An 18,609-nucleotide genomic window follows, 5' to 3' on the forward strand; every position below is an offset into this window, starting at 1 on the left:
GTACTGTCTGACTGAAACTGACCTTTTTGATTATTATATAAGGCGTGTCTTATCCTGGAGATGCAAGACCCTTTCGGGAGTAGGAAATGCCTTGCCGAGATTTGTATCGATGCAAGCTCCTAGGAAAGAATGAGAGAAATTTTTTCTAGATTGAGGTGAATACCTAGAGACTGGAAAAGATTCCGGCAAGTTTAAATAGAGCTTCTGGCTGCCTGAAATGAAGTTGCTTTTATTAACCAGTCACTAGGTAGGGAAATACCTGGTGACCTGAACGTCTCAGAAAAGCAGCTATTGGAGCAATGCATTTGATGGAGACCCTCGGGCCGATTTTAAACATAAGGGAAGCACTCTGATCTGATAAGGCGCCCTGCTACTTTAAACTTGAGATATCTTCAATGCCTGGGATGAATGGGGATGTGAAAATAAGCATTGAGATGATTGAGAGATGATACATAATCCCCTTTTTCCATAAGAAGACCGATTTCTTGCAGAGACAGCACTTTGAATGACTCGTTTTTGATGAATTTGTTCAGCAACCGGAGGTCCAAGACCTGCCTCCGTTTCCCTGTTTTCTTTTTGATTAAGAAGAAATGGGAATAAAACCCCTGATTGCGCTGATGTAAGGGTACCTTTTCTATGGCGCGTTTGGAAAGAAGAGTTTTTATTTCCCTCTTGAGATCTGGTAGATGATGAAGAGGTACCTTCGGAGGAGGGGTAGTTGGAGGATGCTGTACACACTCCAGGGTGTGGCCCTGATGAAAGATAACTAAAACCCATTTGTCCGATGAGATGGACATACATTTTTTAAGAAGTTTGAGCAGGTTGGATCAAATTGTGGGAATGCAGTGGCCTGGTGAGACTCATTGCCTTGTGTTCAAATCCTTTACTGGAGCACACCCTGCAATTTTAATTGATAGCTAATCCGCTCTAACAATATTATTACAGCTACAACATTATATAACTCCATCAAGAAAATTTAAGGAGAATACGACAAGGAGGCCTGAACATATAAATATTGGTAACGCCATCTGACATATGACTTGGGTAAGCGTTAATGCAGAACAGGGGTTATTTTTAGCACTCTTGTTGAGAGGAAATCTAGTTTTTGGTGGATTATGATGAATTTTTAAAAAAAATTGTCAGTATCATTTCAATAAATTTTTAGATGTCTGGATAGTGAATTGCCCTATAATCAGATCGGTTTGAATAGAACCAATGAAAGCATGATACAAGAAAAGAAATCAAAAGCTTAAAACCTTTTTAGTAAGTTAAATCTAGATTGTTCTGTTGAACCTTTTCTTGGGTATTTATACAGAAATCTCGGTCTATCAACAAATGATAAGTCCCTTCAGTCATTAATCAAGGATAGGACTTTACAGACAACAGCACATAGTATAGTGCCAATCAGTACAACTTCTTCACGTAAGTTTGGTTGGAAGAATGTGATGGTTGAACATGTATGGGTATGTTAGTGCACCTGGATGCAAGTGCGGTAGAATGGCCTTACTGTTAGCCTTGTGCCTTCAGAAACCTGAGTCATGTGGGGAGGTGGGGTTTGCAATCTTTTGCTAGTTATATTAATTTAGTTAGTGCTCTTTGCATTTGTATTATGGATATATGTCTTGGCTAAGTTGCTTCTTTTTCTGTTTTAGTATGCCACTAGTAGGAACACCCTGAGGAAGGTTAAATACCGAAACGCGTTGGTGACAACCATGTCTTATAACCAGTGTTTCCCTTAAGATATCTGGAATTGACATTTAGTTTCAGGGTTGTATCGACTATTTCATTGCACTTTAAATCCTTTGCTGCGGCGGCTATTCCGCAGCAGCGGTAGTGGGGAGGGGGGGGCCGTGCGGCGCTCCCGTACTTGTGACGGAACCGCTCGGTCGCGAGCCTCGGGCGCGCTGTGCTTGTGACAGAGCGGTTCCATCACGGCTCCGCCCGCTCATTAGAACGCGCCGCGCAGGCGCGAAATCAGCACCGCGCTGAGCGAGCCGTGACGGAACCGCTCCGTCACCAGCACAACGCAACCGAGGCTGGTGATGGAGCGGTTCCGTCACCAGCGACGAAGGGGTTAAAAAATTATGATATTCTTGTCAATTTCTTCGTGTGGTTATATTCACATGGAAAAAGATTTGTGAAGGTTTTTTTCAAACAAATGACTTCAATACTGTATATATGTGCGTTTTTATTTTTTAAACATCTTTTTATTAAGCAATAATAAAAAACATTACACAACGTAAAGCCGACCAGAGCGCATTGAGTGACTGCAAATGTATATAGCGAGAACATAGACCTCCATAGATATAAATAAATAAGTACAAAGATTGTGGTTAACAGACTTAGGTGTCTTCCGGTTCCTCACTGTCGGGATCCACATCAGGTGGCGTGCAGATATCACCCCGGTAGGCGTTCCAGGCACCCCAGATCTTGCCCCACTTGCGGGGTCGCCCCCTTGACACATACACAGACCTCTCCGGAACCATACACCAGTCGAGGTCCTCCATCCACTTCCCCACCCGAGGCGCACGAGAAGCACCCCAGAGCTGTGCAATATTACATTTGGCTATCGTGCAAGCCAATGTGACCCAAACCCTATGTGTGTCTTTTTTAACATATTTTGTTATCAACCATAAATTTTGTGAGGAGAAAAAATAATAAAAATATATTTTTGCAATATATATGTGTGAAGCATAATCACTTTTTGTATATCTATGATATAATTGCAGCACAAATAAATAATTAGCACTTTTGCCCAGTGCTGACCTTTCTTCCAATCAAATTGTGTTCAATTCCTGCCATCTTCCAGCAGATTGCTGCCTTTTATGACCAGTGGGCCGTGAATAGGACTATACAGTGCTAAACCTGAAAGGTTGATTATAAGGTTGATAGGTGCTTTGAGGGTAATGTTGAAACCGCTGTTGGAACTGCGGTCTAGGTGTATACTGCCCTTGAACTCTGCCCCAAAAGAACTGGAAAACGATGTTGTTGCATCGTTGCTAAGGATTTAGCAGTGTCTCTGTCTTTCTTTATAGATTGAAGGGCTCCATCTACATGAGTGCCAAATAAGCACTAGCATCAAAAGGCATTTCTAACACCTGAGCCTGAACTTCGGGATGTAAGCTAGTCGCCTTCAGCCACCCCTGACATCACAGCACCAATGCTCCTGCCAAATGACGAAAGTAAGTAGAAGAGATATCCATAACAATCTCTATAATCTCAGTGGAAGCTCTTTCTCCTTCCGATAAAATATCCCTTGCTTCCTTTGCTTATCTTCAGGAAGATGTTCAAGTAGTGAAGATCGGTCCAACCACATCTGTCGGTTATACCTTCCAGAATAGAGGAAGCCTCCAGAGCGGAAAACCTTTTTCCGATGTTTTCCAGCTGGCGACCTTCTTTCTCCGAAAGTGCAGAATACTGAAATGACGGGTTTTCGCTCTTCTTCGTGCCGCCTGCATAATTACAGAATCCGGCCTAGAATTACCAATTAGGTAGGTAGGTGAATTAACAGGAGCTTTGTACTTCTTGTCTAGTTTCAGTATCACCACTGGGATGGATTCTGGTGCCCTCATCAGTTTAAGACCTTCTTGCCTTAAGTAATCCACTAATAGAATTGCTGTATGGATCGCTGAGTGCCTGGCTTAAATTCATACAAGAAACACTCAGTTTGTTTAACTGGCATAGACAGATCAAGGCGCTTCGATGTGCGTTCCAGCAGATATCGAAAGCTCCCAATGTCAGCAGGGGGAGAGTCTGTTGGAGAAGGGATAGGAGATGACGGCATGGGAACTAATCATCCCATTCATCCTGGGTGTCAAGATCAGTGTGCATCCTCTCCTCTCCTTCCTCTACTTGTTGTTGGTCCACATTTTGAGTATCGTCAGCAATAATAATTGGAGGAGGCAAAACCTTTTCCCTTGTGGGCTTAGGTGTTACTTGTCCAGCGCACTCTACATGGGCATGTTGAGGAGGCGGAGGATGTTGCGGAGCATTAGCCTCAGGACAGTGTCTGTAATAATCATTTAACATATGATGCAAGTCTGTCACCAACGATACCGGGATGTTAATAGATGTTTCTGTAAAATGGTGAGAATCTTCGTTGTCATAGGGATAACATTCTTGAAAAGATTCTGGCAGTAGCCATATCAGTGAATGAATACTCTCCTGCTAGGTGAAAGGAAGGGTCATTGTCCTCTACGTCTTCATCCTCAGATGCCTGACACTTAACCTTTAGTTGAGAAGGACTATACGCAGAGCCAAACATACAATCATCTTCAGACTCCTGAAAGTCAAGCCGACTTGCTGGAGGCAAAGGAGATATCTTTGAAAAATCCTGTATTTTTGAAGGTCGCAAATGGATATTTTCTCCCGTTGACGGGCCCGTTGATGCTGATACCACCACCGTTGGCGGAAATGAGGACAGCGTCGTCGATGGAGCGGTGGTAGACTGAGAAATTCTCGTTGACGAAGGTCTCATCGACAATGACGCAGTCTTCAAAGTCAACTGTGGTCCTGTCGATGAGGTAGCCGTCACTTCATGTCTACCAACAGCGGTAGCTCTAGTCAAGGAACCCGTCGACGGACAAGCAGAAAGATCCCTCACAGGAGTCAAAGAAGCAGAGACTGGAGCAGAAGATGAGTTTGTAGCCACTTCTACCTGTTTTTTGTGGTGTTTCTCCTCAGATTTTTCCTGCTCCTGTGATTTTGATCTTTTGGAGTCCCCTTGTTGAGAAGAGGGCCTGCATTCTTTTTCTTTTTCTGGAGGAAGAATGGGGTTTGTCCTTAGTCTCAGAGCCAGATTCAGAAACAGCTTTTTTTTCTGGAGCCAGGGGAGCAGTCTTCCTTCCCTATCCTTGAGAATCTTGGACGAGAAGGTTAGGCAGTATTTGCATTCCCTGGGTTTATGGTCAGAGTAGAGGCAATAAAGACATTGCTAGTGGGGATCGTCTGAGAAAAGTTTAGATTTCCCACAAGTTTCACAAAGCCTATACAATCATTTTTTATCTGGCATTTTGAAAGTTACCGAAAGGAATACCTTGAGCTGGAAGCTGGAGGTCAAAAGTTGAAAAAACCAACTGTCATTAAGCAGATTTCCAACTTAGGACCTTTTTAGCTGATAAAAAGAGCTCACTCTACAAAATGGAGAAGAATCTGAGGTTAGATAGAGTAGCCATCAGAAAGACCATTTTTGAAAAGAAGTGATTTATTTTTCTGATGGATAACTATCTGCAGATTCCGGACCTTTAACTTTAGAATAGACACCAGAGCAGTAACTCCCCAAAGGGGGCGTTCTCTAGAGTGGACAGACCAAAACGCTCTGCAGTACTGAACAGGCGAAATGTCATTCAAATCAGACCTGGCTGTCACGGCAGTAATGCTTCTGAATGTGTACACCGACAACCAAGTCACATCCCGGAAAATGTCAAGGGCAGGCATTCTGCATGGCAACGCAGTGGCAGCAGCCTTAGCCCTGGTGGAACAGGCTCTCACTCCTTTTGGAGGCTGCTTTTTGGCAAGAGGGTAGCAGATCTGAATGCAGAGGGAAACCCACCTCGACAGAGTCCTTTTTTGAACAGCCTTCCCTTTTGTTTTCACCAGAGAACCCCATAAAAAGCTGATAAACCATCTGAGGGCCCAGGATCTAAACGCTTAAAGCGCTTTTGGGGTCCAAATCAATGGGGCCTCCTCTCCTCAATCAAAGGGTGAGGAGGGGCAAAGAATGCTGGGAGATTGATGTATTGCCCAAGGTGAAAAGGAGTCTCAACTTTAAGAAAATAGGCCATTCGATTCCTCAGAGCCAGTTCGCTCAGAAAAAAGGAGTAGGGAGGTTGCACCAACAGTGCCTGAAACTCACTCATAGAATGATTGTAATGAGGAAGACAGTCTTAAAGGTCAAAAGACGAAACGAGAAGCTGTGTATTGGCTTAAAGAGCATACACAAGGAAGGTCTGATTAGACTACAGAGACCAACGTGCCCACAGAGGCTAACATCTGTGCCTAGTACAGGATAAGTGCTGGAATGCTAAGGGAGTGTGCTGCAGGTTTTGCAGACTATGGAGTAGAGGAAAAGATTAAAGTCATGGAGGGATGATTTAAGGTATGGTGCAGAGGACACCTGATGAAAAGCTATTTTCCCTGGGGTAAGTCCCTTCAAAATAACGGTTGTGCATCAGTTCAGCTTAAGCCCACTGCACATTTGGTCTAAGAAGCAATAAAAACCCTTGATCAGGGACCTGAGACGCCTGCTAGAATACTCATGGTAATGGATTACCGTGGCTATCACCGCCACCAAATACAACCTTTAAAATGACTCTAGAATCTCACCTTATCAGGCTCAGGAATTTCTTAAGAGTATACCAAGAGGGGAGAAGGGATATTATGGATAAGCTTAGTTGATAAGTATAAACTTTTTCATTGTGTTCCTTTAGCAAAGTTTTCAACACTTGTATATCCATACTACTATTATAAAGAGAGAGCCCAAACCTTTGAGTCGGGTAAGCTCAAGAAGTCAAGCACCAATCACAACACCCAACAAAGCATTGGAAAGGACAGTTGCAGCAGATGGACATAGGCTATACAGCTGCCCACCATAGACATTACAAAGTAAAATAACCCTAGGGGTAAAGTAGTCCCTTCTGGGCGTGTGCGTTGTGCTGTCAACGATGGGCGTGGCAATACAGTACTCCCTTGTGGGCGTGGGCGTTGTGAGAGGGGCGTGACCAAACAGCAAACAGCAATGGGCGCAGCATTCACGGTGCGCGGCATTCACGGTGCGCAGCATTCATGCACAATTACTGATAAAAGCCAAAACAATGGGCGTTGAGAGAGGGGCGTGGCAATGGGCGCAGCATTCACGGGGCGCGGCATTCACGCTGCATTCACGCTGCCTTACTGCTAAATAAAAGCAAAAACAATGGGTGTTCTGAGAGGGTCGTGGCAATGGGCGCTGCATTCACGCGGCATTACTGCTAAATGTTGTGTGGAAATACTTCCAAGAAAGCAAGGCGGGGTTAAAGCGGACCAATTTATTCTCCGTCCAGATTCTAATTAAACTAAAAATGTTGTATACCTGAAATCTTAAAATAAATGTACCTTGCCTATTACAACCATTGCACACATTCTATTTCATCCCCGGACAACTCGGGACGGGCTGCTAGTCATTAATAATCAAAGAATGAGTCAGTGCTAGTATCCACCCCTCAAGAGAATCCTAATACAGATGCGGAGGCCTGCTTCACCTCCTTGTTCTACATGCTTGTAATTTCCGTGAGCCAATCAATTGAACATGGTTGACCTTTCCCTCTGAGAAAGGACATACAGCTGGTGTCACTCAGTATATCCCCTATTGATTTAACTGGGTAAGAAGGGATGTGGGAGGATCTCCTAATGCTAATTAAAATCCAGGGAATCACAAGTGTATGTCTTTTGGAGTGAGCTAATTTATTTCTATGTGTCTAGTGATTCAAAAGCCAGCAGTGTGCCACAAGAAAGATGGGATTATAATTAGGGATTGTCCCCCGAATGGTCAGAGTGACCATTCCAATCTGTACCAAAGGGACAGCAATTAATTTTTCATGTTTGACATATCTGGTCACTCTCGTGAGATCTAGTGTAGAACAAAGAAAACATTTAGGAAGCAGCAAGTACCTGGAGTAGAACATACACCATCCTTGCTACAATAGCACAATGCATCTTTAGATCCTACCAGACTGGCTTCAGACCAGGATGGAGCTTTGCTGGTATGGGATGAAACGGATGATGGTAATACAGGTCTACTAGCCCTCTCAACTGAAAGCAGCTTTCGATGCAATAAATCATGGTGTCTTGCGCCAAGCAAACTTGAGATGTGAGTGGGTGCAGGAGTAAGGGCACTAGGCTGGTTCCTGCCTTTCCTTGTTGGAATACTGCAAAGTCTGGATCCCCTAGGTTGCCCTCCACCCACTACAATACTGCACCCCACCAAGAGAGGATGCTGGCTTCAACTATTTTACATCTAAACATGGAACAAGTAGGATGTACTGTATGCGGGCATGACTTCATTGCTCATCGATAAATCTTCCAGAACTCGACGGATGGACTTCTTTATCTTAAGTTAACCTTTACAAAACAGAATGTTGTCACATCTCTCCTGGTCATTCATCTACTATCTGATCTTGTGGACATTTACTTTCACCTCTCGGCACTTCCTAAAAAAGAATTCTTGGTTTTATTTTGCACTAATGCCTTCCTCGTTCCGTAACTATTTCACCAAAACTACTAAAATAACTTCATGGCAACTTCACACTCTGTGAAAGCTCTTGCCACCCATTTGCCCAGGCGACTTACAGATAGTGGTAGAGTCTTCCAAATCAATCTTAGCTCACTCATCAGGCATCCTCAAAATCAGCAGCGTCCAAGTTCTTGGGAGCCAAGAGCTCTGACCACATCACCCCTTTACGGATTCATTTCAACTGCTTTCCTGTTTAAGCTTACACTACCTGAAAAATCACTCATGAAATGTAAGCTTTTAATTCTTTCCAAACAAAATATAAAATACATTAATTATTTCTTGTACATCTCAAGCAACAAGGAGCAAGTCAGATTCCAACTGGACGGCCGCAACAAATAAAAGCAACAGAATGCAGAAAGGGAAGTGAGACTCCTGAGGTACTGTCCCAAAGCAATGGAGTGTTGTGGAAAAGAGAGACGTGCCAATCCATAGCACAGGAAGAATAAGAGTAGCCATTTCTGGTACGGAAGCTTACTAAAGGTAGTAGCAAAACTGAAATACAGCAGTAGTCCTCTCGCTAAGACAGACAGAGGAGTCATAATATTTGAACTTCCAGGGCATCTGATGAGTTAGATAGGAAGTTAAGTGTTATGTTTCTACATGGAACACTTCTACTTTACCACCAGGCTTCATACCATCTGGATGCCAGCCCTACACAAATATTTGTTTATGTTTTAGTTACTCTAACTCCTATGTTTGGGCTTGTATTCCTTTTTCGTTATAGACGATCTGTCGGACACTGAGGAATAGTTCTCTTACACCAACTGAGATAGACAGTTCTGGTTGCAGGTTATATATGCAAATATGCCACTGTGATCGAGGTATCCCTTACTTGGAGTGAATGAGGAACAGTACACTGAGTATGGAACATCCAAAGAGAACCTCATGGTACCCCAAACCCTTACTTGACTAAACAGCACAGGCATTACTGGGGAAGAGCCAGGGAGACCCAAAAACCACACTAAGCATTGCTGTGCATTATTAAACGCATATTTAAGAGACTGGTTTTGGATAACTGTCTGTGAGGGAGCCTGCAAACAAGAAGAATATACTTACTTACAATTACACAGGATTATGAAGCATCTTAGTAGTTTCCATGAACTTGTGGCGCAGAAAAGAGAATGGAAAGTAAAGAATGCACAGGGTGCTACATTGTGCTCAAAGGAATGTCACTTGCGATAATGCCGCTAGATTTACTATTGGGGTCACCAGAGTTCTAGTCTGCCATGAAAGAGGAATCTACAGAAAGACTGTGCCCATTAACCCAATATTAGAAAGTATGATCAAAGCTAAATAATTCAAAATGCAGGAGAAGCAGGCGTTACTAAATGAGGGAAAATAATTTACGAAGTAGAGCAATCATGCAGGTAAACACTAAGTGGCATTGCTTTCTAGCTGTGCCTAATGGTACCATAGGTTTCACTACACAGCCTTTACCTATGTGCTTGGTTGTTTAGGTTTAGGGAACCCGCCTGATGCAGCTCTTCCAAGTGCTTTCTGTTTCCAAAGTAAAGTGCAAGGTCTGTTGCGATGATGGCTTTGCGGATGATTTCTAGCACCTGCTCGTACTCCGTGGAGTTCAGTGTAGAGAAGATATTGTGCCCTTCCAGCTATGAGGAAAAACAAACACAGGTGAAAAGCATAAGCCCAAAACAGGACACATTTTTTGCCGTCATTTGAGTCGTGATCTAATTAAGTTGTTAAAAACACACGCCTATAATAAAAGGGATAGCTTCTATCAAACTCAAAAGTGATAGGCTGCAAGTCCCATTCCGGAAGTGGTGTCACTTCTGGGATGTGTGCCCAGAAAGGGGAGTCAACCAAGAACCTTTTGTGGACTGCCCATCACGGTCCCTTACCAGCAGTGATTGCTGCATTGCATCCCAATCCTCAATCTTCAGATTCAGAGTTGTGTTTCTAGAGAGTGCATATAGATATCAGAAATGTACAGAGATTTTGTGCTACAGTTTTACCATCAAGTCAAGTTTATTTTCCTGCAGCAAATAAAAGCTATGGATCATGATTTTAATGGTGTTCATCAAGCAATATAAGCGCTAATGAAACGTTTGTTACAATACAAATGGGCAAATTATTTTTCCCAGTTTATATTCTACAGGTAGGATTTTGACAAAACTCTGTTGACAAAACATTCCACACGATACTCATTTTACACTGGCATTTTCGGAAATCTTGAAAAACTTTTACAAAGTAAAGAAGAAATTACCACCCTCGATACAATCAGGTTCACTTTGCTGTTCAGAGCAGAGTACACTTTACAGTGAAATCATTGAAAACGTTTGGTTGCTTTCGGGACATAATTATAGCGTCTGTCGTGCTATCTAGCGCGTCACTCGTCCATGAAATAACTCACGACCAGTCAGTGAACTTTGGGGAATAGGGCGTTGTGTGTGTGTGTGTGTGTGTGTGTGTGTGTGTGTGTGTGTGTGTGGAAGGGCCTGCCTGGTAGTACATGCATGTTACATACAAAGCAGGCCTGACTGTATGCCAACCTGAGAATGCGATCTTTTTAGAGAGAGAGAGCAAGTGTGTGTCCGTCTTAAGGCCTTGAAAATAAATATTTTGAATGATAATGTTAACTTTGTGTGCAAGATCACCATGGTATTTTCGGACATTTTCAGAGCTTTAAATTGACTTTAGACCTGCTAACAAAAAGATAACTAAAGTTTTACATTCTCTAAAACACTGCAGGACTATTTGCAATGTTTAGATCTGCAAGGCCATCTGACCTCGCACAAACCAGGCTTTAAAGGTAATAAGATTGCAACATTTGCATGTCTCCCATGTACTACTGTTCCAGAAATGCTGCTAGTGTGCTTGAGCGATGCATTAAGAAATTTCGCATTATTACCCCCTCCTGTGTACACAGATAATCATCAAAGGAGAAGGCCTAAAGTGTACAGAGGATTTGAGTGGAGCAGATACAAGGACTAATGCACCAGTTACTTGTGTAACAATATATATGTAAGAGACAATTGTTAGTGATAGATTCCTTACCTTAGATTATCCCCAGGCGTCAGACTGGAACCGGAAGTTTTTTCGTCGGCAGTACCCCCGCACGTCGGTAGGCGTCGTCGTACGGCTCCGCGTACGTCGCTGGCATCTTAGGCGGCGAGATGACGTCGCTGGAGCTACTTAGACGTGCCCACGTGCGCTGACGTCAGTTCTGTACAGGACTTTACGCGCCAAGAAGGCAGAGCCATGCAAGATACTGACCACTGGTGCATTGAAACCAGGGCCCTGAAAGGGATGGCCTTAACCCTAGAAATCAGTTCACAGAACGGAGAGGATGGGTGGGGCGGTAAGGAATCTCTTACTAACTAATGTCTCTTACAGATATATCGTTACACAAGTAACTTGTGCATCTGAAAGAGACAGGCAAGCCAGTCTGCACCCGGCCGGGAGCAGGGGCCATGAACTCTGGCAGTTTGCAACAAACTTTTGCGTATAACGCCCAGACACTACTGAACCTGCGTGGAGTCACAGGCACTAAATGCCTACACTCACTACCCCGGCTAATAGTCCCGTCAATTGCCCTTATTGCGATTTTAAGTTCCAACTTAATAGTAAGGCTATCCAGGAGGCTGACTCTTCTCTAAAATTATTTCTTTTAAACTGTCGCTCTCTCCCAAAACACCCAGTCGAACTGGCCCTCCTCATTGAAGATCTTAAACCTGATGTTCTATTCTTGGCTGAGACCTGTTTACAGGACGAAGCTGAACCAGCCATCATCCAGATCCTGCAATCAGGGTACCTAATACATAGAGTGGACCGCAAGACAGGAAGAAGCGGAGGGCTGGCTATTATCTTTAAAGATAATTACGGTTTCCGGTCTTCTTCGGAGGATCTACCCGACGTTGAGAGCATTTCTTTTACCTTAGAACTCTCACCTACTAACACTTTCTCCGGTCTGCTACTCTACTGCTAAAGTACAGCGTCTCTCAGTGCGTCAGCTGGAGGGTCGGCTTCCTTCGGCACTTGCATCGTTTTTGTGCACTCCACACCACCCCAGTTCAGACATTGCCATATGCAAATCAGTCTGACCCTGTGCTCATGGGAACAGCCCAGCCCGAACTGCCAAGCCATGCCTTCCCTGGACCAGAAACAAGCTTCTGAGAACCGGTTTCTGGCATTGCAGCTGTCTTCAGCCTGGCTTGCTTGAATCCAGTGGTGTGGAGAGCATGGGACTCACGTCTGAGCATACCCATCCCACTCGGGGTGACAAATGCAAAAACCACAGTTGATGGACAGAATGAAAAACAATGTCATACATTCACCCCAGTACAGAGATCTGGGCCTAAATCCATCGTTTTTTTGCACTCCACACCACCCCAGTTCAGACATGGGCATATGCAAATCAGTCTGACCCTGTGCCTCATGGGAAAAGTCCAGCCCGAACTGCCAAGCCATGCCTTCCCTGGACCGGAAACAAGCTTCCAAGGACCGGTTTCTGGCATTGCAGCCGTCTTCAGTCCATCGTTTTTTTGCACTCCACACCACCCCAGTTCAGAAATGGTCAACTGTGGTTTTTGCATTTGTCACCCCGGTTGGGATGGGTATGCTCAGACGTGAGTCCCATGCTCTCCAAACCACTGGATTCAAGCAAACCGGGCTGAAGACGGCTGGAATGCCAGAAACCGGTCCTCGGAAGCTTGTTTCCGGTCCAGGGAAGGCATGGCTTGGCAGTTCGGGTTGGACTGTTCCCATGAGGCACAGGGTCAGACTGATTTGCATATGGCCATGTCTGAACTGGGGTGGTATGGAGTGCAAAAAACTACGGATTTAGGCCCAGATCTCTGTACTGGGGCGAATGTATGACATTGTTCTGCATTCTGTCCATCAACTGTGGTTTTTGCATTCATATCTTGTGCATAGATCGCAGCCTAGTGTTGGGTCCGGATGATTGCACTTGTTGTCTTGGAAGAGTTTTCGAAGTATCACGAGATAGGTGACTCCTCCCCTGGACTACAGTGCGCATGGGCATCCTCTCCATCCTCAGAATGTTTTTCGCCATTGTGGCAGAGATGGAGATAGCAAAGTAAGAGATGGCCATGCCAGAGAGAATGCTGCAGCTGCCACAGGCACCGGGGAGGAGGGCGGGCGATATCAATGTCAGCAGCCCTACATGACAAGAACAGATGCATACTGGCAAGTAGCATATTCCGTTCGAGGCATGTGAGCTGCTGAATTCATATCTTGTGCATAGACTGTATAGCAGTATCTCCTCTAGTGGTGGCTACCTGTGCCAGCTGCAGCAGTTTGAAAAAGAGTTTTGAGGACAGCCTGGCCTACAGCAGCTTGCTGTCTTGTTTGTACATCTACACAGTAATGTTTTGTGAAAGTGTGTATGGTGGTCCATGTGGCTGCCTTACAGATGTCTTCAAGACGACTATTTCCTAGGAAAGCCATGGATGCCCCCATTTTCCTAGTGGAGTGTGCTCTTGGGGGGGGACGGTTAAAGTGCGTTTTGCCTTTTGATAGCATATCTGAATGCATTTAACTATCCATCTGGCTTTTCCTGATTTTGAAATTTGATTCCCCTTGTGCTGTGGTGCAAATGCAACAAACAGTTGCTTTGTTTTCCGAAAGGATTTAGTTCTGTCCACATAGTAAAGTAGAGCTCTCTTTAAGTCTAGTGTGTGCAGGGCTCTCTCAGCTACTGACTGTGGATTTTGAAAGAACACTGGCAGTTCTATTGATTGGTTGATATGGAAATTTGATACAACCTTAGGCATGAATTTAGGGTTTCTTCTAAGAACCACCCTGTTGGCGTGTACCTGCATGAAAGGTTCTTGAATTGTAAGCGCTTGTAATTCACTCACTCTTCTGAGTGAGGTGATGGCCACTAGAAAAGCAACTTTCCACGTTAGGAATGGAATTTCGCAAGAATGTAAAGGTTCGAAAGGAGGGCCCATGAGTCTGGTAAGCACTATATTGAGATTCCGGACTTGGGAAGGGGGGGTGCCTAGGAGGAATCACCCTTTTTAGATCCTCCTTGAAAGCTTTGATTGCTGGTGTTCGAAACAGTGAAAGGTCTTGTCTGTTTTGAAGGTATGCTGCAATGGCAGCAAGGTGTAGCCGTATTGAAGAGTATACTAAGTTACATCTTTGCAGGTGTAGCAGGTAACATATAATGTTCTGTATTGATGCGTTTAATGGATTGATTTGGTTATTGTTGCAGTAAATAACAAATCTTTTCCATTTAGCTGCATAGCACGCTCGTGTGGTTGGTCTTCTTGCCTCCTTAATGATATTCATGCAGTCTGGGGACAAGTTAAGATATCCAAACTCTAAGACCTCAGGAGCCAGATCGCTAGGTTCATTTGGTTGGGATCTGGGTGTCTGATTTCTCCATGGTTCCGAGTTAGAAGATGAGGTTCAAGGTGCAGTCTTTGATGGGGAACTACTGAGAGTTCTAGGAACGTCGTGTACCACGGTTGTCTCGCCCATGTGGGAGCAACTAGGATTAGTGTGAGGGAGTGTTGCCGCAGTTTGCGTGCCACCAGCGGGATCAGTGGTGCTGGGGGAAAAGCGTACGCAAATCTGCCTGACCAGTTCATCCATATCGCATTGCCCTGTGACAATGGATGTGGGAACCTGGCGGCAAAGTATTGGCATTTCGAGTTTTCTTTTGTGGCGAACAGGTCTATTTTCGGGTGACCCCACTCCTCGAAGAATGGTTGGAGGACCTGGGGGTGAATCTCCCATTCGTGTAATTGCTGGCTGTGCCTGCTGAGCAGGTCGGCAACTTGGTTGTCCTTCTCTGGAAGGTGTTCTGCTAGGAGAAAAATGTTTTTGGGAATCGCCCACTTCCAGATGCTCTGTGCCAGATGGGACAGCTGTGGAGAGTGCATTCCTCCCAGTTTCTGGATATAGTACATTGCAGTCATGTTGTCCGTCCGGATCAACGCCGTCTTGCTGTATAAGTATCTCTGAAATGCTTTCAGGGCTAGGAATATCGCTAGCAACTCTAGTTGGTTGATATGCAGCTTTTTCTGCTTTTATGTCCAGAGCCCCTGTACTGTATATTGAAGGAGATGGGCTCCCCAGCCTGTCAGTGATGCGTCCGCTGTTAGTACTAGTTGTGGAACCGGCTCTTGGAACAGTTGCCCCTTGGAAAGGTTTTGTGGGTTCCACCACTACAGAGAGTTGTGAGTGAGACTGTCTACCAACACTAGGTCTTTTAGTTGTCCTTGAGCCTGGTTCCATTGCCGTGCTAGGCATTCCTGTAATGGGCGCATTTAGAGTCTGGCATGGGGGACAATGAATATGCAGGAGGCCATCATGCCTATGAGCTGCATAAAGACTTGAGCTGGCAGAGTGTTTTGGCTGGAATTTGCGAATGAGTGTCTGCATACTGGCTATTCTTGTTGAGTTTGGATACGCCTTTGCCACCGAGGTGTTTATGTTGGCTCCCAGGTACTGCTGTATGTGGGACGGTTGCAGATGTGATTTTGTGTAGTTGATTGAGAATCCTAAGCTGTGTAACAGCTGGATTGTTTGAGACGTGTGTGCTGTGCATTGGTGGTACGATTTTGCTTGTATAAGCCAATCGTCCAGGTAAGGGTACACATGGACGTGCTGCCTCCTGAGATGTGCTGCCACGGTCGCTAAGCATTTCGTAAACACTCTTGGAGCCGTGGTAACCCCGAAGGGAAAAACCTTGAATTTGTAGTGTTGACATTCTATTGTGAACCTGAGGTATTTTCTGTGGGCTGGTTGGATGGGTATGTGGAAATACGCATCTTTGAGGTCCAGTGTTGCTAGGAAATCTCCCTGTTGTAGCAACGGGAGCACTTGTTGTAATGTGATCATATGAAAGTGCTCCAACAGTATGTATTGATTTAGGTGTCTGAGGTCCAATATTGGTCTGAGAGAGCCGTCCTTCTTGGGAATAAGGAAATATAGGGAGTACACTTCCTTCCCTTGCTGTTGGAAAGGGACTTGCTCTATGGCCCCCTTTAATAGCATGCAGTTCACCTCTTGTTGTAATAGGGTGATGTGTTCTCTGGACATTGGACGATGTATTGGTGGTATGTTTGGTGGTGTAGAAGTCAGTTCTAGGCAGTAGCCAGACTGGATCATTTCTCTCACCCACCTGTCTGTGGTAATTGTGTTCCAGACGGGTAGGAACTGTTGGAGTCTGCCTCCGACCTGTGTTATGTGGTCTGGAGGTAGTGTGATAGAGTCACTGTTTTGAGCCAGTGGAAGCTATGGTGCTATTGCCTCCACGTCCTCTTCCCTTGGTATTGTTACCTCTCTAGCCTCCTCTGGTGGGGTTTCTAGCAAAGGAACGTTGTGCGTTACATTTATATGAGGTAGTTGTTTGTGAGGTATGTCCTCGTGTGTTTGCCCTGTATGAGGAACGACGAAAGGAACCCCTTTGATGCTGAAATTGCAAAGCCCCCATAGATTTTGCTGTCTGTGTCCTTTTTCATTTTATCCAAAATGGTGTCGACAGCAGGGCTAAACAGAAAGTCCTGGTTAACAGGCTGGTTAAGGATAGTGGACTGTACCTCATTTTTAAAACCAGAAATACGCAGCCATGCATGTCTGCGGAGTAGAACGCTAGTGTTGATTGACCTAGCTGCAGTGTCTGCTGCGTCAAGCGCGCATTTCATGGAGGAGTTTGTTATGAATTTTCCCTCCTGTATGTGATCTTGGGTTTGGCGCTTTGAAAGGCTCAGGCAGGTGTTGCATTAGTGTCTCTAGCTGGTCGTAATGCGTCCTGTCGTACCGAGCCAGTATTTATTATTTATTTATTTATAAATTTATAAAGCGCCTGGTGACCCGGAGGCATCCCCGCGCTATAGAGCTGTGATATCCCAAGAGGAGGGGGGACCGGAGGATTATTTGGGGAATAAGAAAGTTTTTAGTTTTTTCCGGAAGAGGGCGTGGCAGGGTTCCAGACGCAAGTGGCGAGGCAGTGCGTTCCAGCCTGAGGAGGCTTTGACCGAAAAGCGACGGCCACCGGTCCGAGCCTTCTTAAATTTAGGGACGATGGCCAAATGCTCGTCGTCCGAGCGCAGTGCCCTAGGGGCTTTGTAGGGGGCGACAAGGTCTTTCAGGGCGGCAGGGCCGGCACCATTAATGAGTTTGTGACTGGTGCACATTGCCTTAAACTCAACTCGTTGGCGGACAGGGAGCCAGTGCAGGGCCTTGAGGGCTGATTTGGCAGAGGCTCTGGGGGGGAGGTCCATTATAATCCTTGCCGCGGCGTTTTGTGCCCGTTGGAGTTTGGCTAAGGTAAACTCCGGTGCACCGAGGTAGACGGCGTTGCTATAGTCGAGTCTGGCTAGGATGAGCCCTTGAACCAGCAGTTTCCTGGATATTGGAGGAAGGAGAGGGAGAATTTTTCGGGTTGACCGCAGGAGGCCAAAGCATGATCCAGCGGTCTTGGTTGCCTGGGTCTTCATGGTGAGGCTTGGTTCCAGCCAAACGCCTAGCGTTTTGACTTCTGACTTTGGAGTGGGTATCTCACCAAAGGTGTCCGGCCACACCGAAGCGGGGATTGATGACCATTTGTTGCCCAGGAGCATAATTTCGGTTTTAGAACCGTTCAATTTTAGGGAAGATTCGCACATCCAGGAGTAGATGTCTTGGAGGCAGTTCCGCAGGCTGTCTGGGTGTTTGTCCAGCTGGGAGAGGGAGACGACAAGTTGGGTGTCGTCAGCGTAGTTGACAATTTTGATCCCATAGGGGGTCACAACGTCTTCCAGGGGGGCCATGTAAACATTAAACAGGGTGGGACTAAGCGAGGACCCCTGCGGGACTCCACATGTGAGTGGAAGGGGGTAGAGCTTGTGTATTAGCTATCCTCTACGAGTTGGAGGCTTGTGCCGCTACCCTTTTCCCTGATGCCTCTAATATCTTTGACTCTTTGTCTGGGGGAGGTGCTTCCCCGGTTGTTTGGGAGTTGGCCCTTTTACGTGCGTTGGCCACTACCAGTGAATCAAGTGGTAACTGCCCTTTGATGTAAGTAGGGTCTGCCCTATACTTTTTCTCTATTCTGGGGTTGATTACCCGTGCCCTGGCTGTGTCCTTAAATATGTCAGGTGCATGTTTCAGAACTCCCTTTAACATGGGAAGTGTTTTGACACTTTATTCTGATGTAGGGAAGGTGTCATAAGAAGTCTTCTTCAACGGGGTCATTATGCATATCCACGTTGTGGAACTGTGCAGCCCTGTCTATGAGCAGATTAAAAACTACTGTGTCGTCAGTAGGAGACGGTTGAGTAGGATAAGAGGAAATGTCAGGGATTGGATGGGTGTTGTAAGGGTCAGTTGGCTCTTCCCATGGTTCCTGTGGTTCAGTGTCCTTT

The 18,609-nt window shown here is 45.3% G+C and overlaps 1 protein-coding gene across 2 annotated transcripts in view; it reads right to left on the reverse strand.

Moving 5' to 3' along the window:
* LOC147708648 (cAMP and cAMP-inhibited cGMP 3',5'-cyclic phosphodiesterase 10A) overlaps positions 1 to 18,609 on the reverse strand; it is a 1,277,009-nt gene that overhangs the window by 245,231 nt on the left and 1,013,169 nt on the right. For both annotated transcript variants that reach the window (XM_086927318.1, XM_086927317.1), the window contains exon 18: positions 9,707 to 9,879. In XM_086927318.1, the coding sequence (XP_086783444.1) occupies positions 9,707 to 9,879 (173 nt within the window). The remainder of the gene's footprint in view (positions 1 to 9,706; positions 9,880 to 18,609) is intronic.

This window comes from Lissotriton vulgaris, chromosome 6 (genome assembly GCF_964263255.1).
Source record: "Lissotriton vulgaris chromosome 6, aLisVul1.2, whole genome shotgun sequence".
Classification (NCBI taxonomy): domain Eukaryota; kingdom Metazoa; phylum Chordata; class Amphibia; order Caudata; family Salamandridae; genus Lissotriton; species Lissotriton vulgaris.